This window comes from Dicentrarchus labrax, unplaced genomic scaffold (assembly GCF_905237075.1).
Source record: "Dicentrarchus labrax unplaced genomic scaffold, dlabrax2021, whole genome shotgun sequence".
Classification (NCBI taxonomy): Eukaryota; Metazoa; Chordata; class Actinopteri; family Moronidae; genus Dicentrarchus; species Dicentrarchus labrax.
This window is the reverse complement of record NW_026136710.1, coordinates 19,811,336-19,837,841: the sequence shown is the minus strand read 5'-3', so window position 1 is coordinate 19,837,841 and position 26,506 is coordinate 19,811,336. Positions and strand designations below refer to the sequence as shown.

General features: G+C 41.2%; 3 protein-coding genes across 7 annotated transcripts in view; 1 reads left to right on the top strand and 2 right to left on the bottom strand.

The window, feature by feature from the left end:
* Positions 1–1,348, bottom strand: part of npr2 (natriuretic peptide receptor 2) — a 56,043-nt gene extending 54,695 nt beyond the window's left edge. The window contains exon 1 of the mRNA XM_051411694.1: positions 242–1,348. Within this exon, the coding sequence (XP_051267654.1) occupies positions 242–938 (697 nt within the window). The 5' untranslated portion in view covers positions 939–1,348. The remainder of the gene's footprint in view (positions 1–241) is intronic.
* A 3,350-nt stretch (positions 1,349–4,698) lies between these two features.
* Positions 4,699–23,457, bottom strand: alad (aminolevulinate dehydratase). Of its 4 annotated transcripts, none has more exons than XM_051411696.1 (12): positions 23,303–23,457; positions 22,033–22,158; positions 21,774–21,824; positions 21,166–21,262; positions 20,753–20,888; positions 20,554–20,637; positions 19,560–19,648; positions 19,259–19,314; positions 18,692–18,779; positions 18,523–18,609; positions 17,663–17,792; positions 4,699–5,379 (listed from the first exon to the last, which is right to left on the bottom strand). In XM_051411696.1, the coding sequence occupies exons 2-12, from the start codon at positions 22,149–22,151 to the stop codon at positions 5,321–5,323; spliced, it is 996 nt and encodes a 331-aa protein (XP_051267656.1). In that variant the 5' UTR covers positions 22,152–22,158; positions 23,303–23,457; the 3' UTR covers positions 4,699–5,320. The 4 variants fall into 4 exon arrangements, with proteins under 4 accessions (XP_051267656.1, XP_051267659.1, XP_051267658.1 ...); XM_051411695.1 differs by lacking the exon at positions 4,699–5,379 and adding an exon at positions 14,645–16,065 and having other exon boundaries at positions 23,303–23,456; XM_051411699.1 differs by lacking the exons at positions 4,699–5,379; positions 17,663–17,792; positions 18,523–18,609; positions 18,692–18,779 and adding exons at positions 7,448–7,570; positions 7,652–7,739.
* A 105-nt stretch (positions 23,458–23,562) lies between these two features.
* On the top strand, positions 23,563–26,472 carry tmem203 (transmembrane protein 203). 2 transcript variants are annotated; one of them, XM_051411706.1, is made up of 2 exons: positions 23,563–23,797; positions 24,267–26,472. In XM_051411706.1, exon 2 carries the CDS (start codon positions 24,444–24,446, stop codon positions 24,858–24,860), a length of 417 nt encoding a protein of 138 aa, XP_051267666.1. In that variant the 5' UTR covers positions 23,563–23,797; positions 24,267–24,443; the 3' UTR covers positions 24,861–26,472. The 2 variants fall into 2 exon arrangements, with proteins under 2 accessions (XP_051267666.1, XP_051267665.1); XM_051411705.1 differs by having other exon boundaries at positions 24,226–26,472.
* Positions 26,473–26,506: the final 34 nt, after the last annotated feature.

Genomic DNA, 26,506 nt, shown 5'->3' with positions numbered 1-26,506 from the left:
AGATAATGTCACTTCAAAGACAAAGTACAAAAGTTTTTTTTCTTTTTTCTATTCTTTTTTTTTCTTTTTTTACATTTTCATCACTAAAAACGTTAAAAGTTGTTTTTGGAGGTGATGTGGGGTGGTTGTGTTTCTGTTTGGACACCGGAGGCCTGAATGTGCGCATTTGTGGAGTGTTTCATGTGCCAATTCCCAAGATTTCAAACTTTTAATCACACTTTTCCCATCAGCATGAACTTACTTCTCCCTCGCTCCTTCATGAAAGTAATAAGATCCTTGTAGTACTTGTAGTCGTCTTCGTACGGCTGGGCCTCCACCGTGATATTCATGTCCTCCTTGAGGTTCAGGTAGATCCCCTCCGACAGAAAGTAGTGCGGCCGGTCGTCTTGGCGCAGGTCGTGGAAGATCACCACGGCCCGGGACGTCCAGTTGAAGTGCGTGTGCAGGACGGTGGCGAAGTCCCCCAGCTTGGTGGTGGACGGCCCGCTGCGCACGATGGTCCGGTATTCTTCGCGCTTGTCGAAGCCGTACGCGGGTCCACCGGCGGTGATCAGCGGGAGTTTCCAGTGGGACGCGAAACGCCCCACGGAGGCAAGCGGGTACACGCACCCGGGTCCGAAGAAGGCGTCCGGGCGGATGTAAAGCTTGGCGTCCACGGCCACCACCTGCGCCCGGCTTTCGGCGCACGATCCTACGGCCGGGTCCTCGGTGCTGTAGTTGAGGATGTTGATGTGACGATCGAGCAGCAGCCCGTGTTTTACGTGCAGGTCCTCGTGCGCCATGAGGATGGCCGGGAAGACGCGCGGCAGAGCCCACGGGTACTTGTGGTGGTTGTCCGGGAGCATCACCGCCACCGTTATGTTACCTCCGCAGTCGGGGAGGAGGCAGCAGGACAGCGCCGCGAGCAGGCAGCATCCCAGCGCGCTTCGGCAACCCATGTCGCGTCCCGGCCGCTTGGAAGTCCCACAGAGGAAAGTACGGCCACGGAGGGCGCACCGTTTGGAGAGGAGACACACGGCCGGCTGTGGCACCCTGACACCAAACCATAAGTATCCGTCTTCCTCGCTCTTTGCTTCCTTCCCTCTCAAAAGTCAAACAAAGTCGGTAAAGGCATCATCCTGTCGCGCCAGCCGGGCTGTGCCATGCGTCTCCGCTGCGTAAATCCACGTTAAATGAAGTTCCTGTAGTTCCCAAAGCGACTTTTCCAGGCGCAGCGTGGTCCTCACACCGGCAGTCTCTCGGAGAGTGATAACATCCATTCAGATGACTGCAACTTAAATCAGAGCAGCCCTCTGCTCGGCCCCCACACGTCACACACTGCAAGAAAAGTCCACATCCATTAATGCGCTGACCACTGGGGTTATAATGATTATTCCAAAGCTAAATAATCCAATGTTTCCGTTAAAGTGAGAGGAATTTGGTGCGGAGTGTATTTCTAAGTATTTTCTTATTTAAGGAGAAATGTGGTTTATTCTACCTCCTCGCAGAAAGAGGCAGATCCTGGCTGACATTTCTTTCTCTAAAGACAAACTCACAAATGAAAGTGCATGAAGCGCAGAGCAACAGGTCAGGTTGTTCATATTTGAATTAAACACCTGACCCTAAAGCAAAGTGCGACAGACTGATTTACATGTTAAAATATATGAAAGACCTACCACCTTTTTTGCAGTGCATTATTAAAGCTCTCAAAGCGGGCGTGAGTCGCCCCCTGCCGGCCACTTCACAGAGTGCAGTGCAGTGCAGAAATGTTGCTGAGCCACTGGGGATGATTTTAAGGGTCTACGCATGTACATCTTTTAATAGATTATTCATTTTAATGTGTGTAAAGTGTCTAAGGATGGAACATCAGAGGTTTTTACCAGGGTTTTCACAGATTGTTGGTGTCAGGTGCTGCAGTAAAGCAGTGGCATCCTGTTGATGGCGCTGTAGATTGATTGATCGATTCATTTGATAGGCTTGAAAGCCTATCAATCAAAGTGACTGAACAGCTCCTCCTGCTGGCCTTGCCTTGGATCATAGCTCAAGGGAATGTAAAAGTCCCCCTCCGAAGTAATTAAACACATTTTTTATTAAATGTTTATTCATATGTCTGGAGAGGATCTTCAAAGTCTAATTCATAGAGAATTTCACAGTTAATCTCACCAAGTCTCACCAGTAGCTGACAGGATTCAGATAACACCAACTGGGCTGCAGCAGCAGTTTGACAGGATTAATGGTGGCTGGATGTTGAACATAGAGAAGTTGTATCTAAACAAATGCTCTCAACATTATATTAAGAACCTCATTGCCAAAAGTATGTTTTGGGGTTAAATGAGATTTTTGAATATCAGATTGTTTGCAAAGCAACTGTCTCTTTAAAGTCCACCTGCTTGCTCCAGATAATTATCTTAAAGAGCTGAAAGTTGGATTCATTTTAAGGAACAAGTGAATGTAGATTTTCTGTTGATCTTGGCAGAATATTATATACACAAGTGTAGATTCTTCTGCATATTCAAAAGAAGAACATTTATTATAGTCTAAGGCTTTTGGACAAAACAGACCACACGCGTTATTAGAACTCTGTTTACATCCACTGTGGTTATCCTCTCTTGTTGGGTGTTTCTGTTTATCTGTTGTGCTTTGCTGCTCATGAAATTGAGCTCTGCCTTTATATTGGTTAAGAACCTGAGAGTTCAAGTTCAATCAGAGGAATAATCTCTTTTTAATTACATCTGGTGTAACAGGCTGCAGGATGATCTGAGCTTCCCTCTGTCACTTCCCTTTTAAACACTCAGTCTATTGATTTGCGACCAGGCTGTGCTGCTGTGATCCAACCACTGTGATCTTGGTCCACAGCGCACATTGTCTCTTGATGGGGGCATGGTCTTCTCCACTGTGTATCCTGTGTGTTTTACTGAACATCCAACTTGTAGCTGCTGGTTAGATGATTCTGAAAATGATTTGTTTTTACAAAGACAGCTCGTATAAAGGCATGTGTGCCATTTTGGATACGAATGAGGCTCAGAGCAGTGAGGTTATTGGTTTGTATGATTCCAGACAGCATCAGGGATATGAAGTGAGAGACACTTATGTTTAATTTAATACAAAAAATAGTGTCTTCACAAAGGAATGTCTAAAGTCATAAATGTGTCTGTTTAATCACCTGTGTTTCTCTCCTCTTGTTTTATAATGGAAAGTATCTTTAAGAACACTAATTGCTTTCATGGCCGTCGCACACATGTAAGGTCACACACTGGAAGGAAAACTGAGCGAAAATAAATACATTTGTATATCCTCTTGACAGGAGAATGGCAGAGGGAGTATCACTTTAAGTTTTGCAGCGCGCACATGACCAAAATACGGCCATTTAATGTACTTAAAGTACACACATATTGATCTTCTGCAATTGAATTTAATGTACTCACAATATATAATTAGTAGCACTTATAAAATACTTAAAGCTGGATTCAGCTTTGATCGAGTTTTGAGGGCCAAACTACGTCACCTGCTGGAGTCTTTATATGTCTGTATGACCCTCTCTAGGAAAACAAATCCTGGCCCAACTGGAAGATATTGGTGTATTACTGCTGTAACAAGGAGCTGTTTGAGGTCAGTTTAAGGTCTCCCTGAAGAACACTTGTTGCTGAAGGTGCAGAGTGTGCAAAGAGAAAGGATCACCTAAGCTGCACACCGAGGTAAAGAAAACAAGAGCAGAATCTAATGGGACATTCCATTTCCATTTCACTTTATGGTTTCAGTTTTTAAACAGCCATAGACGTGCATATGAGCAAAGATTTTCTTACTTCTTGAACAAGAGGAGTATCAAGATCCCACAAAATGATTCAGGTTGTTTAAACTGCTGTTCTGTGATGTTGCATAACAGACAGGTGATGCTAAAAAGGTTTCTAATACAGCACTAGGATTTCGACGCACAGGTAAAGAAGTCCGTGGGACTCATTACTCAACATGCATCAACTCTATATAACACACACTCTTGTAGCTCTGGATGAATTATTTTATTTCCTCTCAGTAAAAGCATGTTGGGGGTTGACAGACATACAGTGCATCCGGAAAGTATTCACAGCGCTTCACTTTTTCCACATTTTGTTATGTTACAGCCTTATACTTAGATGGATTAAATTCATTTTTTTCCTCAAAATTCTACAATCCTGTCTCAGAGGTCTGCAGACAATTCCTTGGACTTCATGGCTTGGTTTGTGCTCTGACATGCACTGTCAACTGTGGGACCTTATATAGACTGATGCGTGCCTTTCAAAATCATGTCCAATCAACTGAATTTACCTAAGGTGAACTCCAATCAATCAAAAAAACTTTTTTCACATTGTCATTATGGAGTATTGTGTGTAGAATTTTGAGGGGAAAATGAATGTAATCTATTTTGGAATAAGGCTGTAACATAAGAAAATGTGGAAAAAGTAAAGCACTGTGAATACTTTCTGGATGCACTGTATATCAGACATTTGTGTGGCCACAACTCCTACCAATATACATTCCATAATCACATTAGTTAAGAGAGATGATCATTTCACGCTGATCCCGATGACACAAAGGAGACATTACCAACACCAACAAGATTGTCAACGTTTACATTCTCAGTGTTCAGCTTCATATTAGTGTCGGGTAAAAAATATTCAAACCTGGGCCCGAAAAAGGTCTGGAAATCATGGCGACAGTTACTAAAAAACAGTCCACAGAAGCTGATGCATAAGAGTTTTATTGGAGTCAACACACCAGAAAACTTTTCTACATCCATCACCCTATTATATATTGTATAGACGCTCCTCCTTTGCCAAATCACCACCCACTGTTTTCCCAACACTGACATTTTTGATGAATCAGAACCAATATTATAATTTTTACAAGTGATGACGTTTGTTTATGCCCAAATTTAGCACCATTTTCCCATATGGTTGAACTCTCTGTTAAGATCTTTTTTTTAAATATTTTTTTTTTACTACTTCAGAGGAGCTCCCATACTTAACTTGGCACACTTGATATATAATAGAATATTTATTAGTTTACTTCTTTTTCAATTTTATGTCATTTCTCTCACCATATTTTCCTACATTAGCCCTTCAAAAGCTTCAACAGAAATATAACTTGTATACAGGACTCTCTTTAAAACTGATCACTGCTGCAAATCAACCTGACACACAGATAAACATAAGCTTGCTTTCATACATTTTATTTCCCTCAGTGCTCTTTGTTAGTGTGACTGAGTCAACAGCAGCTTTATACTTTTAAAAAGGAGTCTGCCTGTTGATCTGTCTCTAGGTCCGTCGCTATGTCCGCCCATTCTTTGGCCTCAGATCTCGGTTCTTTACTTCTTCAACCACCTGAGCAGCTGTGGCGTGTAATAGCTGATGATGATGTCAGCACCTGCATCACAGAGCGAGGGAAAACTATGAGCATAAAGTCAGATTACATCTATTGCTGAACTGATACTGATTTATCGTGGCAAGAATGAGTGTTTAATTGCAGGGATACACCAGGTCACACTATGATCCATCCATCTGTCTAGTTCTGACTGGAACAAAGTGCAAGAAGTACAGTACGTATACACCTAAAAGCCCCAGTATGCTTCAATGGCAGCACTTCTTGAATCGTCTAACACCATCTGAAACCCAGTTTCCCACAGTGGAATCAGGGGGGATGTGTACGATCATTTTTGTACGTTTCTGAATCTGACAGTCACACCCAGTTCAATCAGGCATTGGCCAGATAGAGGTATGATAGCAGACTGGGTTTTAGCCTAGTTTTTTAGACTTTTAACGTGTCAACACTGTAAAACCATGAATGCCTTCAAGAAGTTTTTTTTGTGACAGTGTGAACAGCACTAATCCCATTGAATCTGTTCTTTTTTGCCACTATCATATGTGGTCCAAATCAGATACAGGTCTCATTTTTTGCATTGCAACTTCGGTGTGAACATATCATATCAGAATTCATGTGACTTCTACATCACTCTTAAAAAAAAAAAAGAAAGAAAAAAAAAGAATCTGAGCAATAAATCCGAATTGAGCCCCAAGGCTGGCAGCATGAACGCAGCCTAAATGTAAAATACTCCATGTCTTTTTATCTATTTGTTCTTATTTATATGTTTCTGTTTCTGTTGTCAGACAATTAAAGGAGTATTTAATGTCAGTCGTCTTAGAAAATAAATAGTAATAGAGGTTTATGACAAAAGTGAGAACAGTTCCACTTTCCCCATTGTCTAAAGTGAAAAAAACACTCTTAAGAACACTAACTTAGTGCGGAAGGAAGGCCAAACCAGAGAGATAACTTCAAATCTTCAAACCCTCTCACCTGCCCTGCGGATGGAGGTCATGGCCTCCATCACAGCGTCCCGCAGGGTGAACGCTCCAGCCTGTGCTCTGTGCCACATCATGGCAAACTCCCCGGACACGTTGTACACTGCCAGGGGGTGAGAGGGAAAGTGAAGAGACAGGTGAGAAATATTTATCATAATGTGGGCACAATAATATTTAAAAATGACATTTTGTGAAATATGCTTTTTCTTTTTTTTTTTTTAACCAGGAATTCCCATTGAGATAAAAAAATTCCCTGACCTGGCCAAGGTAGCAGCCGTACAAAATCATAACATATTAAGATACAACACAACATAATAACAATAAAACCCAAACTATACAAATACAAAGGCTTTTCAAGAAAAACTACCACACGCCTCCATCACCATATTCTTTATGATGCGCTTTGATTTATCAATGGATATAAGTGTGTCTAATTTCAGATCTTTTTGCAGATTATTCCATGCCCAAGATGCACTGTGAGAAAATACACTCTTCCCCAGATCTGTCAAAACCCGGGGTACATTAAAAAGCAACCACTTAGAAGAACATATGTGTATAAATTACAGTGTCATCAGCATAAAAGTGTATATTTGCTTGTATGTCCATAGCTAAATCGTTTATGAAAATGGAGAACAAAACAGGTCAAAATGGAACCTGGGGAGACCTTTAGTTATCTCAGGAAAATCTGATACATGGCCCTCTGCATGAACACACACGAACACGATCTGCAAAATAATTTTTGAACCAATAAACAGTGTTAGGACTGAAACTAGCATTCCCTAGCTTAATCAACACCAATTCCTGATCCACTGAATCAAAAGCCTTGGATAGATCTGATGCTGTTTTTTATCCTGGGCACCAAGGAGGTCATTTGTCACAACCAAAGCAGCAGTAATGGTACCATGGCCAGTTCGAAAATGAGACTGAAAATCACTTAAAATTTTATTATCAACTAAAAACCATTGTAACTGTACATTTTCCGGGGATTCAAGGATCTTGGCTAAGACTTAGAGTTTGGAGATTGGACGGTAATTGTTCAACTCTGAGGGGTCTCCACCTTTAAGTAAGGGGAGACTATAGGCAACTTTCCAAATTTTAGGTATTGAATTGAAGAGAAGACTTAAATTAAAAACATGAGTAATGCGTTCAGGTTAATTCATTCTGTTACAGACCTTGTCCTTGACCTCTCTCACGATGTCCAGATACGGCAGACCGGGTTTCACCATCAGCATGTCAGCTCCTTCTTTCACGTCTCGCTCCTGCAGCAGAGAACAGGAGTAAGATCTTCCACAGCTGCTTCAACCTAACACCTGTAACCCAAACGTCACACATCAACTTACCACAGCTCGAAGGGCGAGTCCTCTGGCTCCAGGAGGCAGCTGATAGCAGCGTCTGTCACTAAAGGCAGGTGTGGACTGTGCAGCATCTCTGTATCCAAACACAGCAGGGAGCTTCAGTCTATTCGCACTTCAAAGTGCTGTTTCACTGATCTGTTAACACCTGAACCTGCAGCGCTCAAGCCGAGCAGATCAGAGGCAGATTGGTGTTCGCTCCCGTAAGGAGGAGCATGTTGTGTGAACTGTTCAGTGCCGCAACTTGAAGGCTCGTAGAGAGCTCGCCAAGGCTACTGCGGTCAAGCCAGCCGACCCAGTTTTTTGCTGTACGTGGTTATAGTAGCTTTACGGTAATAGCGTCTCAGAACTGGTTTCAAAATAAAAGCCCGTCAAAGTGTCAAATATGAGACTAATTACATATGATTTTGGATTCAATTTAAAAGGAAACGCCCTGTTATCAAAGACTAATTCCACTTCAGAGTTATAGTGCACGACCCCATGGTGTGACCCAGTAAGTATCAATACATTCTGATGTACAGTTTCAAAATAAAAGCCTACCAAAGTGATATAATTTAGAAATTGCTTTTAAAGGCATGCAAAAGATAAGTATTTATAATTTGATGTCACAACTAGAACTCTTAATAATACATAGAACATGTTGTACATCAGAAATATTTACATGGATAGGGTTTACAAAATATACATCTATCAGAATGTCTTGAAACTTACTGGGTCACACCATGGGGTCCTATACTATAACCCTGAAGTGGAATTAGTCTGTGATAACAGGGCGTTTCCTTTTAAACTGAATCCAAAATCATATGTAATTAGTCTCATATTTGAATCTTTGGTGGGCTTTTATTTTGAAAATATACATCAGAATGTCTTGATACTTACTGGGTCACACTATGGGGTCCTATACTATAACCCTGAAGTGGAATTAGTCTTGATAACAGACCGTTTCCTTTTAAATTAAATCCCAAATCATATGTAATTAGTCTCATATTTGACACTTTGACGGGCTTTTATTTTGAAACCAGTTCAGAGACGCTATTACCATAAAGCTACTATAATCACGTACAGCAAAAAAACTGGGTCGGCTGGCTTGACTGTCGTTCACGATGTGTCGGCTGGCTTGAAAAGCAGCAGAAAATATCTAGCAGGCTAAAAGTCTAGTTGTGTCGGATGCAACGAGCTCTGGCCAGTGAGAGCAGATGAAGGTTTCTCTCCAGCACCAGACAGGAAGCAGCGAACCAGGTAGTAACTTTGGTGACAGCTGGTGTTCAATTGGGCATTGATCCACCAACCATCACTTATTTTAGTGATAAATTTAAATAATTGAAAACGGTCCACCTTTCATTCCCATAGTCTCCCACTTAAAGAGCACAGCTACAACAGAGGCTGAGTGAGGTAACAAAATGTAGGCTGAAGTTTGTGGAGAATACCTTTATCTTTATGGATAATATTGATGCCGAATTGACAAGAAGACTGTGGACGTATGAGGCACTTTAGCTTGTGTTTCTAGAGTTACATGTTGGTACAGACACGTTAGGAATTGATAATATGTAATATTTCTTAAAGAGAGTTTGGCACAGGGAGCCCTTAGTTTAATTCAAACCTTTAATATTAATATTCTTTAACATTTTGTCACGACTACAGAAACACACAGTATGATAGTGTTATCTTACGTTGAAGGCTGTAGTGGGATTTACTCACCTGAAAGGACCAAAATAAGATGAGGCAAACTTTGCACTGTAGCTCAGCACTGAAGCCTGAAGAAGGAGAGGTAAGAGAAGATGCTATAAAACGACTTTTTTTTTTACATTTACAACAGTTTGCTAAAACTACAGGGCCCAACTGTTTTAAGAAATTAAAATGTGATTGGGTTTTTTTTTTTTTTTAAAGAAAATGCCTATTACTACTTGGTGTTAGGGGTGTCAGACAGTACTGAGAAATGGACTGACACATTGTTCGCTTTTGTAAGACTGTGACTATTTCTTGTCTGCACATTTAACTTTCTTCAAACTGCAGAGTTTTTCAGTCCTTTACCTTGTTTCCCAAACCATTGGATATCAGGGCTTGTTTTATGGCTCTGACTCTTCCATCCATCATGTCAGATGGAGCTATGATGTGACAACCTGCAGAACACATGCCACGTGAGTCATTATTGGATGACATCTTAAAAAAAGGATTAGTTTGATTGTCCGTTCTGGGCTACTGTAGAAACATGGAGGTTCAACATGGCAGACTCTATGGAAGGGGACCCGCTCCCTCTGTAGATAAAAACAGCTCATTCTAAGGCAACAAAAACACAGTAATGAAAACATAACTAATAATATTATTTTCCATTTCTGCCAATATATCCTCCTAAACACACTGGACCTTTAAAACTACTTTCAAATGTCAACAGAAATAAACTAATACAATCTACTTCTTAGAATCCACTTATTTACACAAAAAGCTTGCACTGAAAAGCATTTTTTGTCCAGTTCCTGGACGAAGCCGTAGATTTATCAATGGATGACTGAAAGGGATAATAAAGGCTCAATAAATATGTAAATAAATAAAATATGTACGTGCAATTCCAAGTTTAATAGATAATTCAAATCAAAAAGAGAGCCTTGCTGAGGAGAGTGTGGTGCTTATTGTTTTCCACAAAGAGGAACAACCTTTAGAAACATGAAACGAGATTTACCAGCTCGAGCGTAGGCCAGCGCCACTTCTGCCAAGCATATGCAGGTGGTGTCATTTTTCAAAGTACCGTCATCGTTCAGGATACCTGAGGGAAAGACAGAAGAAAAAACATCCAAAATCTTAATATGTGCTGCACATTAATTCTGTCCTTTTAGCACTGCTCTGTACAGAAGGTAAATCATCAGAGGAGACACTGACCACAGTGTCCGTGTGATGTGTGGGGACACAGGCAGAGGTCACACGCCACCAGCAGCTCCGGGAACAAAGACCTGATCTTCTTCACTGCCAGTACAGCCGGCGTGTCATCTTTGTCGGCACTTGAGCCTCTGTCATCCTGACGGGAAAAGACAAAGATCACAGTGTGTCCAGTGCACAGAAACAGGTTTGCTGCCATGATTCTACCTGCTGCTATAACAACCTTCTTCACACGCTTCTTTATGACCACTGGTCCACAAACAGTCAGAGTGGTTAACGGTGAGTTTTTCCTTCTTTTAGTTTAATATACCTTTTCTATTTTTGCAGGGACACCAAAAATCAGCACACACTTCAAGCCGTTCTCCACAAGCGGCCGCAACATGCCCTCCAGCTTGTTCACTCCGTATCTGTGGATTGGGAATACAAACAACATGAATGAAACATGAGAACACCAAAAGGTCTTTCAGGGAAGACTCAAAATCGCGATGAAAATGATCCTCCTCATCAAGTTTTAATGAAGGGGGAAAAAAACTAAAAACTCTCAGGAAAATTATATATTAATACATACTGACACACAATGTCACATTTCAAACAGGACCTTTAAGAACTGTGTGCAGTCCAGAGCCTCTGTCTTGTAATTTAGACACAAAATGGGTTTGCATTTTAGTTTTGTTGTGTGACGAATAAAGATCTAATGGATTCTCTTCTTATCTTGGTCCAGGTCCAGTGTTTGGCTTTTGGTCCAACCTGCCTGACTGCTTTTATCTGAAGACAACACCCTAAGTGTGCTTAGAAAAGCAGGTGTTTTGTTGTTGTTGTTGTGAAGATTTGAACCGGAAACCTTTAGTTACGGGCTGGCTAGAATTCATTGCCATGACTCTTACCTGGCCTGTCCTGGCAGGCTGCTGATGGGCTCCACTGCATCTGCACTGTCGCTGTAGGAGAGAGTGACAAAGATTGAGTCCATTGAAGCGTAACTTCAAACACATTCTACTATTCTCCACTTCTCTTGGTGCAAACACATTCAAAAGTCATTTGATAATTGTTGAGCCCTGATCTCTGCGACATCAGTCAAACTCTGGTACACCTAATTTATTTGCCCTTTCATGTAATTTGGACACATTTTGTGGTACACAGAGAAGTTTCATTTACCTGATAAAGATGGGGTAGATGAGATTGTCAGGTCGTAAATCTGCGGCGCAGGTCTGCCAGTATCGCAGTGTTGGGTGGAAATAGCCGCTGTGGAGGATCGATTGCGCTGGTGTCTGCATCTTTACCCTAAGACAAAGATGCCATTAGTGACAAAACACAGAGAACAACACAGGGAACAGGTCAGGTTCTGTTTTGAACTCTTGTGCCCCATCTCAGCTCAATTTTATTTGTATAGCGCCAAATTGTAACAAAAGTTATCTCAGGACAGTTCTCAAATAGAGCAGTCTAGACTGTTATCCTAATAAAAATATTTACATAGACCCACCATAAGGAAGCACAAGGAAAAACATATTTTTAAGAGGCAGAAACCTTGGGCACACCTCGGCTCTAGGTGGGTTGCGGTCTGCCTCAACCAGTTAACCGTTAAAACTGACCAGGTTTGTGTGATGCTGCTCCTCCAAACAGCAGCTTGGCTCTGCCTAATTGCAGAGTGAAAAGGCTGCAGGTTTTAAAACTAAACTATATTATTATATTTTAATGGACAATGCTTCCCCATTTTCTCTTAATGCACATGCTTTTTTTGAGCACCTATGACATTACAATCCTCCACACTTTTCACAGAAGAAGGTGATTTTCTTGAATTCAGTGTTTCTGCTGGTACCGTTTTGGATTCAAAATCTTTGCTGCCATAGCAAAAAAAGTTTGTTTCTCTACTCTAATGTCTGTTAGCCTACTTGGATTCAGTGGGACACTTGAAAAATGTCCTCTAAAATGCCTCAATGGTTTTGTTTGTGATAGAGTCAGCATCACAAGGAATCTAATAATGGCCTAATGCATAGAATAATAAACATAGAAAAAGAAAGAGGCAATTCTTTTAGCAAACCATTACACAAGCAATACAATTAAAGAGATGACAATTGTTCTTACCTTAGATTAATACTGAGAGCAATCAGCCTTTGTCCCTTTTCTGGTCTGGATTTTTTTAAACCAGCTGTGAAATTTGTCACACACCGTCACTTACAGCGTTAAACGCAGGGCTGCTGTAATTCCACTCAACCTCTCTTTTATATTGACTGGTGCCTCCTGCTGGGGTGGGCTGCATCCACCGCATCTGCTCAGCTCTTCCAAATTTCATTTTTGAGGAAATGTATCACAAAGGTGACCCAGCTCCACATGATTCCTCACAGTCAGTTAAGGTTAAACTGGTCTGCCCGTACACACACACAACGCCGGTTGCCGGTTAAACTAGTCTAAGTATAACATCAATTCAAGTCTCGTTGTTCAGAACATGAAAAAAATAACTTCCACTCTATCTACCTCTTTTTAATTTTTTTTAAATTTCACTTTATCTACCTCAACCTCAAAAATGTCATTAATTGTTATTTAAAATAACAGTGGGGCTGTACACACTTCCCTGTTGGGTTCCTTTTCAGTTATTAGTTATTGGAATATTTAACTTCTCTTGTCCTTCCGAACAGGAAATCTGATAAGTTTGATGAGGAGTCCCTCTTTCCACAGCATGTCAAATGCTTTTTAACATAAAAACACAGCACCGTTCCTTTATGGGTTTGAGCTGATTCCTGACATTAAGAGAGTAATAAAGAGTCCATCACACCTCTCTCTTTACAAAAACACAGCCAAAATAGTTCTCCAGAAAGTGGGTTTATCTCTCTGTTAGCATCCATTGCATGGTCTTCCCTAACTGTTAATGCGATGGGTCAATAGCTTGGAGTATTTGATGAATCTTTACCTGGTTTTATTAGGCTATTGGTACTATAACTGACTGCTTCCATATTGACAGGATTATGCCTGCTGTATCCCATATCACGTTAAACAATCTTAATATTGCTTCAAGTGTCCCGTCTTTCATATGAGCAAACTTACCGTAACAGATACTCCCAATCTTTCCAAGGTGAGGTCTGCCATACATTTGACATGACACTCAAATAGATTGAATGGTAAATCTAGGCAACTCCTGGGTTTTATGCAAGGGTATTGCTTAGCTTTTAAAGATAGAATTTTCTGAACTGTGGATCTTTACAAATGTCTTAGCTAGAAGTTCTTCCTCTTACAAAACGCACCTCCATTACTAATTGTACTGCTGTGCAGCTAATATAATATTTCTAGTTAGTTATTCGTTATGCCATTCATTTTGAGTCACTCTTTTTATTCTGCATTTCTTCTTCTGGCAGGTTTAGGGTGCATACCGCCACCCACTGTACAAGAGTAGTGTAACATCACTTCATTTTCTCATATTTCTTAAATTCTACACACAGACCTTGATTCACTTAAGAATGTAAAGAGTGCCTTCCTGGTGACTCTTACCCCAAGTTGTGTCATGCGGTCAACTTCTCTCCTATTGGTTGACATCAGCGATGACCAAAGACAGGCTCACAGCACTGATTCCTTTGCACAGTTTGCACAGCAACAGTTTCTAATGTGTGTACAATAACAATTCAATTCAGTTAAGTAGAATAGATCCATATGCTAATAAAGCTTTCAGTGCGATTAAGGTGGTCTATGATAACTGGGTGATGAAGGATACTTGCGCTTCCTCTGCAGTGTCAAGTTTGAGACAGGTGTTTAAAGTCTGTTCCTAAATACGCACACTGGAACCGCCACGGTGTAGCTCCCTGGAAATTACCCATGCGCCTACCTACTGCATTTCTAATACAAACAATTTGTGTGTCATTGTATAAAAATAGTGTCTTCACAAAGCAATGTCTAAAGTCATAAATGCGTTTGTTTGGTCACCTGTGTTTCTTTCCTCTGGTTTTATAATAGAAAGTATCTTTAAGAACACTAATCGCTTTCATAGCCGTCGCTGAAATTGGGCATAAGAAGGAAATATTTGCACATCGGGTGTTGTGGTAACGTTATAAAACGACATCCATCTCAGAATGAGGTAACCCATGTTATAATGACCACAGTAAGATAAATATCCCAAATGCACAATAATTGATGGATGATGTAATTTAATGTTGCAGCAAAGTTGACATTGCAAAGTCATGCTCACAATTTCACCAATTTTATCAATTATTAATCAAAGCATTATAACCATGTGTGAATGAGAGAACATCACTGAGAAACTTGAGGATACCATTAAAGCTGTTTTTGTTTTGTTTGGCATCCATGACACTGTGTGGATTACTTGAAGAAGATGTCAGATTATACACTGGAAGGAAAACTGAGCGAAAAGAAATACATTTTTAAATCCTCTTGACAGAAGAATGGCAGAGGGAGTATCACTTTTAGTTATGATCAGACAAATTAGATTGGTAGCGCGCGCATGACCAAAATGCGACCATTTAATTTACTTTAAGAACACAAATATTGACCTGCTACAATTTAATTTAATGTACTTAGTTACAATATATCATTAATAGCACTACTTACATTCTCAAAGCTGGATTAAAGATCAACACAGTTCACTCTGTTGCTCATTAATTCAGCTTTGACGAGTTTTGACGGCCAAACTACGCCACCTGCTGGAGTCTTTATATGTCTGTATGACCCTCTAGGAAAACAAATCCTGGCCCAACTAGAAGATATAAGTATTACTGATGTAACAAAGAGCTGTTTGAGGTCAGTTTGACTCCCTGAAGAACACTTGTTGCTGAAGGTGCAGAGTGTGCAAAGAGAGAGCATCACCCAAGCTGCACACCGAGGTAAAGAAAACAAGAGCAGAATCTAATGGGACATTCCATTTCCATTTCACTTTATGGTCTCAGTTTAATATAATCAGCTATAGACGTGCAGATCAGCAAAGATTTTAAGATTGACTTACGTATTTTATGAATAAGAGGAGTATCAAGATCCACTGAACTCCCACAAAATGATTCAGGTTGTTTAAACTGCTGTTCTGTGATGTTGCATAACAGACAGGTGATGCTAAAAAGGTTTTTAATACAGAACTGTGATTTCTACGCACAGGTAAAGAAGTCCGTGGGACTCATTACTCAACATGCATCAACTCCACACACACACACACACACACACACACACACACAATTATTTTATTTCCTCCCAGTAAGAGCGTGTTGTCTTTAAAACTGATCACTGCTGCAAATCAACCTGACACACAGATAAACATGTGTCATACTATTTGAATTATTATCTCAAAACTGAACAGAAAAGGCAAAATGAAAGCCTAAAAGTAAACAGGTTGCTTACTTTCATACATTTTATTTCCCTTAGTGCTCTTTGTTAGTGTGACTGAGTCAACAGCAGCTTTATACTTTTAAAAAGGAGTCTGCCTGTTGATCTGTCTCTAGGTCCGTCGCTATGTCCGCCCGTCCTTTGGCCTCAGATCTCGGTTCTTTACTCCTTCAGCCAGCTGAGCAGCTGTGGCGTGTAATAGGTGATGATGATGTCAGCACCTGCATCACAGAGCGAGGGAAAACTATGAGCATAAAGTCAGATTACATCTATTGCTGAACTGATACTGATTTATCGTGGCAAGAATGAGTGTTTAATTGCAGGGATACACCAGGTCACACTATGATCCATCCATCTGTCTAGTTCTGACTGGAACAAAGTGCAAGAAGTACAGTACGTATACACCTAAAAGCCCCAGTATGCTTCAATGGCAGCACTTCTTGAATCGTGTAACACCATCTGAAACCCAGTTTCCCACAGTGGAATCAGGGGGGATGTGTACGATCATTTTTGTACGTTTCTGAATCTGACAGTCACACCCAGTTCAGTCAGGCATTGGCCAGGTGTATGGAGGTATGATAGCAGGCATGTTCTAACCTTGCTTTTTTTGTTCTGCACATACCTTAAGTACTTCTTTGACTCTTCGTGTGTAAAACGCTGTGCAAAACCATGAATCAAGAACACACTGTCTGTCATCATTGTGTCAGAGACAGCAGGCTTTTCACACCACTTTCAAGTGTGACCAGTCAGAAAAAACGAATCATTTTTTTTTATTAAGCTCTAGTCAGACGTATGCAAGTTGTATAATCTAGTTTATTTCAACATACCGAGACCTTAAGCTGACTCAGGCTATGTTAACACTGCAGGCAAAAATGGCCTGAATGGAAAGAAAGCTGTGACTCATATGAGTCACAGCATTCTTTCCTGACAGTGTCAACCGCACAAATTATATGGAATCTGATCTTGTCAATTCTAATTTTACCACTAACATATGTGTTTTTTTTGTGTTTTCAGTGTAATCATAGTTTCATCAGAATTCTGCATCACTCTAGATCACCATTCGTCACAATTCTGTGCTAGCATTGGTCACTCAGCTGCGTTGGAAGTAGTCAGTGGAGGGGTGACAAGGACAAGCAACATTTTAGGGGTTGAATCGTAACCGGTCTGTGTTTGCTTTAACTCCACATACACTTTCACGCAGAAGTAGCAGCCATTGCTCCACAAAAAGTCATAATTAAGATTTGGCTCACTTCTCCACGTCATCGTTATCTGCTCACAAATTCACAGGTTCCACTGCAGATCAACTTCTAAATGAAACCGTTAACACTGACTTCACTGGCCCACAGTATGTGCAGCATGTGACATTGTGTGACATGTTACTGATCTTTTGTCCATGAGGGTCAGTTTAGGAGCATGGCATATTCTCACTGGTGTCTGATATTGGCCACAAGAAATCAGAACTGAGCTGCAAGGCTGGCAGCGTGAGCGCAGCCTAAAAGTACGATACTACATGTCTTTTTATTTGTTCTTATTTACATGTTTCTGTTGTCAGACAATTGAAAGATTTATTTATTTGGAATCACATATAAGCACTTAATTGAAGGATTGATTTAATGTCAGTCGTCTTAGAAAATTCAAACTATTGTGAGAACATTCTCAAGAACTTTCCCTATTGTCTAAAGTGCAAAAACCACTCGCTGACTTAGGAAGGCCAAACCAGAGAGACTAAGATAACCTCAAATTTAGCCAACTTAGTGTGGACACAGTCTTTAGTCAGGTCATCTGAGCGTTAAATCCCCCTCTCCTCTCCCCTCTCACCTGCCCTGCGAAAGGCGGTCATGGCCTCCATCACTGCGGCCCGCAGGTCGAACGCTCCGGCCTGCGCTCCGTGCCACATCATGGCAAACTCCCCTGACACGTTGTACACTGCCAGGGGGTGAGTGGGGAACTGAAGAGAGACACATGAAAAATAAGGCTGCTCAATTAATCGAAATTTGATCATGATTACGATTTTGGGGCCAAACGATCTCAAAACTAATAAAATCGGGGGGGAAACGATTTTCTTTTAATTTTCTGTTGTGCAACGTTGTATAGAAAAAAGCTGTGTCCCAATTCAGGGATGCAGCCCCTGAATTGGGACACAGCCACAGTCTGCTTATTTCGCGCATGCGTATTTCCGTCCCTCCCCCACAGCATGCACTGCACATGAGTCAGTCACGTTGTTTTCGTTGGAACAGGTAACGCGTAACAGTTACAGGTAATTTCAAATGTTGTGGCAGTGCACTATAATTTGAGAACACAAATAGTTTTCTATGGCTTATCTTTTGTGTGTTATTTAATTGAACTCTTTGTAGAGATTGCAAGAGTGCACTATGACTGTCAATGTAAAACGGAGACTTACAAATGTTTATGGGGAAAGGAAAGTGTAACTGAGGACTTCCTTGCAAAGTCTTTGACAAATGTCCATAAATGCAGCCTGTTTCTGAAGTTTAAAAAAATAATCGTTTGAATAATCGTGATTTCAATTTTGACCCAAATAATCGTGATTATGATTTTTTCTATAATCGAGCAGCCCTAGTGAGAAATATCTATCACAATGTGGACACTTCCTCCAAAAAGGCACCATGATATTTAAAATGACATTTTGTGAAATACGCTTAACTGATTCCGTTACAGACCTTGTCCTTGACCTCTCTCACGATGTCCAGATACGGCAGACCGGGTTTCACCATCAGCATGTCAGCTCCTTCTTTCACGTCTCGCTCCTGCAGCAGAGAACAGGAGTAAGATCTTCCACAGCTGCTTCAACCTAACACCTGTAACCCCAAACGTCACACATCAACTTACCACAGCTCGAAGGGCGAGTCCTCTGGCTCCAGGAGGCAGCTGATAGCAGCGTCTGTCACCAAACGCAGGTTTGGACTGTGCAGCATCTCTGTATCCAAACACAGCAGGGAGCTTCAGTCTATTCGCACTTCAAAGTGCTGTTTCACTGATCTGTTAACACCTGAACCTGCAGCGCTCAAGTCGAGTTCACACTACGCGGTTTAAGCCCTGATTTTCCATTTGCCAACTGTTTTGCGAGATTGACGGCAGAAAATTATCTTGGAGACTAAACATCTGGTTGTATTTATGCCGAATTGACAAGAAGACTGTGGACATATGAGGCACTTCAGCTTGTGTTTCTAGAGTTACATGTTGGTACAGGAATTAGGAATTGTTGGAATGTAATATTTCTTAAAGGGAGTTTGGCACAGGGAGATTATGTGCTTATGTGTTTATTGTGTTTAGTTTGACTCAAACTGCTAATATTAATATTTTTTTAATGTTTTTTCACCACTACAGAAACGGTTGCTAACTGCTACAGTATGATAGGGTTATCTTACATTGACTGCTGTAGTGCGATTTACTCACCTGAAAGGACCGTAATAACATGAGGCAAACTTTGCACTGTAGCTCAGCACCGAAGCCTGGAGAAAGAGAGTAAAGACAAAATGCTATAAAACGACTTTAAAATACATCTTACGTTTACATTCTGTTTTAGGAAATGATGTAATGATTAAAAAGAAAATGAATATGCATATTACTAGCTGGTTTTCAGGTTGTCAGGAAGTATTGAGAAATGGACTGACACATTGCAAGCTTTTGTAAGACCGTGATCACTTCCTTTAAAGTACGCTTCAGTTAGTCTGCAGATGTCTGCACAGTCCTTTACCTTGTTTCCCAAACCATTGGATATCAGGGCTTGTTTTATGGCTCTGACTCTTCCATCCATCATGTCTGACGGAGCGATGATGTGACAACCTGCAGAACACACGCCCAGTAAGTCATTATAGGATGACTTCTTAAAAAACCCATTAGTTTGATTGGTCTTAAATGAGTCAGATTTAAAATATGTGGTCTAGAAATACAAGAAATCAATCTATAAGATTGCAAAATTATACAATTGTAGAAAGTAACCTTCCTCATTGCTCAACAGTTTTATTTTTGTTAATAAATTACAGCTCTGGCTCTGTGACGTTGTCGGTTAAAGAAACAGTGTGTAGGATTTATAGGCATTTAATGGTGTATTTGTTGATTGCAAATCCCTCGCCTCACGCTCCTGTTCCAAGCATGTAGGAGATAACATAACTATGGTGGCCGCAAAAAAACGTGAATGACCCTATCTAAAGCCAATGTTTGGTTTGACCGTTCTGGGCTACTGTAGAAACATGGCGGTTCAACATGGCGGACTCTATGGAAGGGGACCCGCTCCCTCTGTAGATAAAAACAGCTCATTCTAAGGCAACAAAAACACAGTAATGAAAACATACCTAAGAATGCTATTCTCCATTTCTGTCAATATATCCTCCTAAACACACTGGACCTTTAAAACTACTTTCAAATGTGAACACAAATAAACTAATAATACATTCTTCTTCTTAGAATCTACTTATTTACACAAAAAGCTTGCACTGAAAAGCATTTTTTTCCAGTTTCTTAGCCAAAATAACGTAGATGTAGACATATCAGCCTCTCTATGAACCAACTGAAAATAAGTGATAATAAAGGCTCAATAAATAAAGTAAATAAATTAACAAAATTGGTGCAATCCCAAGTTTAATAGATAATTCAAATCAAAAAGAGAGGCTCGCTGAGGAGAAGGAAGTGTGGTGCTTGTTGTTTTCCACAAAGAGGAACAACCTTTAGAAACATGAAACAAGATTTACCAGCTCGAGCGTAGGCCAGCGCCACTTCTGCCAAGCGCAGGCAGCTGGCGTCATTGTTCAGAGTACCGTCATCGTTCAGGATACCTGAGGGAAAAATAACAGAAAAAAAACATCCAAAATCTTAATATGTGCTGCACATTAATTCTGTCCTTTTAGCACTGCTCTGTACAGAAGGTAAATCATCAGAGGAGACACTGACCACAGTGTCCGTGTGATGTGTAGGGACACAGGCAGACGTCACACGCCACCAGCAGCTCCGGGAACAAAGACCTGATCTTCTTCACTGCCAGTACAGCCGGCGTGTCGTCTGTGTCGGCACCTGAGCCTCTGTCATCCTGACGGGAAAAGACAAAGATCACAGTGTGTCCAGTGCACAGAAACAGGTTTACTGCCATGATTCTACCTGCTGCTATAACAACCTTCTTCACACGCTTCTTTATGACCACTGGTCCACATACGTTTGGTAAATTAGAAAGCTGCACATTTGCCCATTTACCAGAGAAAAAAAAGACACATGGTGTCCAACTGCTGCTACATAAATGAATGATAAGAGAAAGCAAGCAAGGCAAAAAAAAAGATTAATTTTTTCCCCCTTCTTTTAGTTTAATATACCTTTTCTATTTTTGCAGGGACACCAAAAATCAGCACACACTTCAAGCCGTTCTCCACAAGCGGCCGCAACATGCCCTCCAGCTTGTTCACTCCGTATCTGTGGATTGGGAATACAAACAACATGAATGAAACATGAGAACACCAAAAGGTCTTTCAGGGAAGACTCAAAATCGCGATGAAAATGATCCTCCTCATCAAGTTTTAATGAAGGGGGAAAAAAAACTAAAAACTCTCAGGAAAATTATATATTAATACATACTGACACAAAATATCACATTTCAAACAGGGAAGTGTGCAATTTAGACACAAAATGGGTTTGCATTTTGGTTTTTTTGTGTGACGAACAAAGATCTAACGGATTCTCTTCTTATCTTGGTCCAGGTCCAGTGTTTGGCTTTGGGTCCACCCTGCCTGACTGCTTTTATCTGAAGACAACACCCTCAGTGAACTCACAGCTGTAGGGTGACACTGTGTGTGCGTCATAAGAGTCTTTGTTTAAATGCACACTTTAATCCCCCTTAGTCAACATAAGTTTTGTAATTTGCTCAGAAAAGCAGTGCTTTACATTACAGTTATGGTATGAAGATGACAGAATGAATTAGTCTTACCTGGCCTGTCCTGGCAGGCTGCCGATGGGCTCCACTGCATCTGCACTGTCGCTGTAGGAGAGAGTGACAAAGATTGAGTCCATTGAAGCGTAACTTCAAAAAATATCACACTATTCTCCACTTCTCTTGGTGCAAACACATTCAAATGTCATTTGACAGTTGTTGAGCCCTGATCTCTGTAACATCAGTCAAGCTCCTGCACACTTCATTTATTTGCCCTTTCGTGTAATTTTGTGGTACATAGAGAAGTTTCATTTACGTGATAAAGATGGGGTAGATGAGATTGTCAGGTCTTAAATCTGTGACGCAGGTCTGCCAGTATCGCAGTGTCGGGTGGAAATAGCCGCTGTGGAGGATCGATTCCGCTGGTGTCTGCATCTTTACCCTGAGACAGAGAATGTGTCAGTACATTAGTGACAGAACACAGAGAACAACACAGGGAACGGGTCAGGTCCTGTTTTGTCAGAGCCAAAATGCCGTTCTCACACTCTTGTGTCTCATATCAGCTCAGTCACCGTTAAAACTGACCAGGCATGCGTGATGCTGCTCCTACAAACAGCAGCTTGGCTCTGCCTCACTGCAGCGTGAGCAGGATGCAGGTTTTAAAACTCCATTCAATAAAAAGCTTTTATGTTAATGGGTAATGCTTCACCATTGTCTCAACATGCATATGAGCACCCATGACATTTTTTCACAGCTGGACAAAGATTATTTCTTGAATTACAAACACAAGGCTGTGCGATCAGTCATTAACTGACTTTGTTTACTCAGTAAATCAGATTGTGATGGCATTTTATGATTTTCCACATTTGTGTTGCCCAAACTAATGATTGCATTTTGGATCACTTTGTTCTGAACATCAGAATCAAATCAAATTTGAATATTTTTATTATTATTAATATATTGATATATAATCAATATAATCATGAACAATATCCAACAGAAATGTTGTCTTTGTGTTATGTACCAGTTGAGAGTTATCTGCACGAGTCATTTGGCAGGTCACAATTACAACATACAGCCACCGATTACACTGAACAGTGAGAGAAAATACAGGACACATAACACTAAGTGATAAACAGACTCACTTATTATCTGCCATGCTAACATGATCTGATCTGATCTTCCCTGCATTAATATAATCTCTATTCATTTACGACCTCAGATGTGAAGAAAAGTACAGTAAAAGTCAAACTGTAACTTTAAGATAACAACCGGTTTCTGTTACATAGAGGTTTAATTGGACATATCTTGAAAACACATTAGTAATAACCGCTCTAACTGTCTTTCAAAAGGCATATGAGTGTTTTTCTTTCGCATTTTCGCCGGCAGCTATTAACCAGAGCAGGCTAAGTTACAAGATGTCGTTTTGTCACCTTGGCTGCTAAAACACCTTCGTAATAACTCTTTAATGAATGTGGCCAGTTCTAAACACAACCCGCAGCAACTAATGTCATAAAACTGAGAGACTGTAAACCAAAAACATTAATAAAAAGTGCATACATATGAAATAAAGCCAGTGTACTTACCTGTAACGATGAGAGTTTCTGACTCCTGCTCTGCACTCACACGCTCAGTCGATGTGCACTGTCTTCTCATTCAGGACACTTTTTTCTTTGATTGTGTAACCGACGTTTCGCGGGCGACGTGACGGTGCACTACCGCCACCTACTGACTGGAGTGAAGTTTACATTAAGTCGGAACTAACGTATATACGGAAACAGCCTAAAATAAAGTATTTTATTATATTGGTTCTATGTTTTACAGAAAAACACACCGTCGACGATTATTTGAGGTAGGACTGTTGGAAAACACGCGGACAACAACACCGGAAAAGATTTTTCAATTTGCATCTTTTCGGCCACCATACAAGCCTGGTTTGCCCTTCTCGCGATACTTCCCAGAAAGCGAGAGAAAAGAGAAATAGCCGAACCGAAGCTACGATGCTAACCGCTCTTTAGCCTTGTGTACTGACAGTTTCGCATCCAGCTAGATGGAGGAGAAGACGGCAGGCTGTTATTAAGGTAAAGTAAAATATAAAATACATTATGTATGTGTCTATACGCTCGTTGTGTTTATTAAATAGACTGTTTCATCCCTGGCTGCCTGTGGTTAGCTTGCATTGTAATACAAGCATCTCGGCTACAGTCTGTATCATCGTTGTAGTTGTTGCTCGACTTGACCTGTAACGTTACTATTATACTGTGTGTCAGTGTGCCACCATGAGCCGATATCTAAGTGAGGCTAATGTTGGACTGACACCGTGATGAAATGATAGAGACAGATAGAATCACTGCCTATCTCCACTAGCTGTTCCCTAGTCTAGTATCATTTGGGCCCTGGCTACACTTAGTTACATATAGGGTGTGGGTGTATGCCTGGTTGTTTTCTTCTTTGGTTCTTTCAGGTGTGACACTTTATATCAACTCTTGTAATGTTATGTTTCCTTTAGCCACTTCCTGCAGTCACCCCCCCCCCCATCATCCTCCTCAGGGTGGAGTTGAAGATGTAGCCAAGAGTGAAGTGGGTCATCTCTTCAGGCAATATCAGTGACTTCTCACTGCCACCCTCACTCTGGAGCACTCTGACCCCTAACCAGGGCTGCCCAGTGCGTGACTCGGCCGTCCTCTGTCAGTCCGTCCCTGGTTGAAGACCCTGCTGTCCTCAGCTATGCTGTTCTCCCTGAGGGAACTGGTCCAGTGGCTGGGCTTTGCCACCTTTGAACTCTTCCTCCACCTGCTGGCTTTGCTGGTCTTCAGCATGCTGGTTGCTCTGCGAGCCGACATGTTCACCCCCACCCTGAGCTGGTGGCTAGTGTTCGTCCCACTGTTTGCTGCCGACGGCCTCAGCACCTACTTCACTGCCATCGTGTCCATCCGTCTTTACCAAGAGAACGAGAAGCGTCTTGCGGTGCTGCGACTCCTCTGGGTGCTGACGGTGCTCAGCCTGAAGCTGGTGTGCGAGGTTCTGCTGTGCCAGAAGCTGGCGGAGCAGGAGCAAGCCAGAGACCTGTGGTTCGGCCTCATTGTCTCACCGCTGTTCATCCTGCTGCAGCTGCTGATGATACGAGCATGCCGTGTCAACTGAGGAGAGGCAGCCGGTGGTTGTGCTATCACGTTGCCGACAACGCAGGAACAGAGAGCAATCTTCATCTGCCATTAGAGATTTAAAGCATAACGGTGGTGTCCTTTTTCTTTTGGCTCGTTGCCACCTTTTTTTGTACAAAATCAAAAAAGCAATTGAGAGATTTACATGCACATGTTCCAGGTCTCACCAGAATCCAGTTTTTTATCATTTGTGTTCCTAATAGCTTCAAAATGAACATTGCCCGCTTAAGTTGTAATGCAGTATTCGAGAAACTGAGGCAGACAGTCTATTCTGTGTATTGCTAAATTATAAAATATCACTGGATAGCCAAAAGTATGTGGAGACCTCTGTCTATTTGACCCCTTAGTTCCAATGGAGGTAAATCTTAGTGATACTTTAGACAACAGTTTGGGGAAGGTCTTGTTTCAACATGACAATGCCTTCCTGAACAAAGCCAGGTCCATTGGTGTGGAAGAACAAGACCTGCACAGAGCCTTCACCTCGCTCAGCCCCATGCAACACCTTTTGGGATGAACTAAAACACTGACTGTGAGCCAGGTCTGATCAGCATCAGTGTTTGACCTCACCAATGCTCTTGTGGCTGAATGGGAGCAAATCCCTGCAGTCAGGTTCTAAAGAGTGGACGCTGTTACAGCAGCATGGTTTGGGAATTAGAACAATCATACAAGAGAATAATAGGTAGACTACATACTTAATGGCACCTGTTGCTACAGTGATCCTTTAGTTAGATCTGAGGACTGAATGGAAGTAGATTGTAACTAGATAATAAATACCAATGAAGTCCTAATATTCCTTTTCTGAGCCCCCTTTTCATCAGGATGGTTTATGGTTGTACATTTTTGATACTTTTAGGAATACAAAGAGTCAGAGCAGTAAATGTGTGCTTTCGACATGGTGTGCCTTTTTACATTGTGCAATCAGTGGTAGACAATGAGCCACGAGGAAAATTTATACCAGAGTTATGTTTTAATGCACATGTGCACACACAACACGTGTAAATTTAATAAACGGGTGAAACCAAGAGGCTGTAATGCCCTAAGCACCTTTTTTGTGCAACTGTCATGGGTAACGGCGCTTAAGGAGTTGCTTTTCCCCCCAGAGGAAGACATTGCTTGCCAGCACAATTTGGTTAGGTTTATTATCTTCTGTCTCACTTTGTTGCCTGTTGCTGGGAGTGTTGCTCACACAGTTCCCCCTCCCCCACAAGCTGCCTGGCTTGTCAATCCATCAGTGAGAGAACAATCTGAGCAGCAAGAAGCTGGTTCTAAAACTTGCAGTCAGCTCACAGTCTCACCATAATGCAGAGGAACTGAATGTGATCTGTACAAGCAGTCAGTTGTGTGCACACGTCTTCCCTGAACATTGCTGTTTATTTGTACAATATGTAATGTATTTGGTATGTGTTCGATCCTACCTTGTGTATGTACTGCATGTATTTAAGGCCTCATTTTAAGGTAATTCCCGATGTGAAATTCTGTGTATTATGTATATGTTGAAATGCACCAAATTTTATTTATGTTCTTATGTTTTTGTTATGGCACCCTTATTGTCGTGTATATACATGTAAATAAACCATCAACATTTAACCAAAGGCGTCGAATGAATATTTGAGTGGTAGTGGGTTT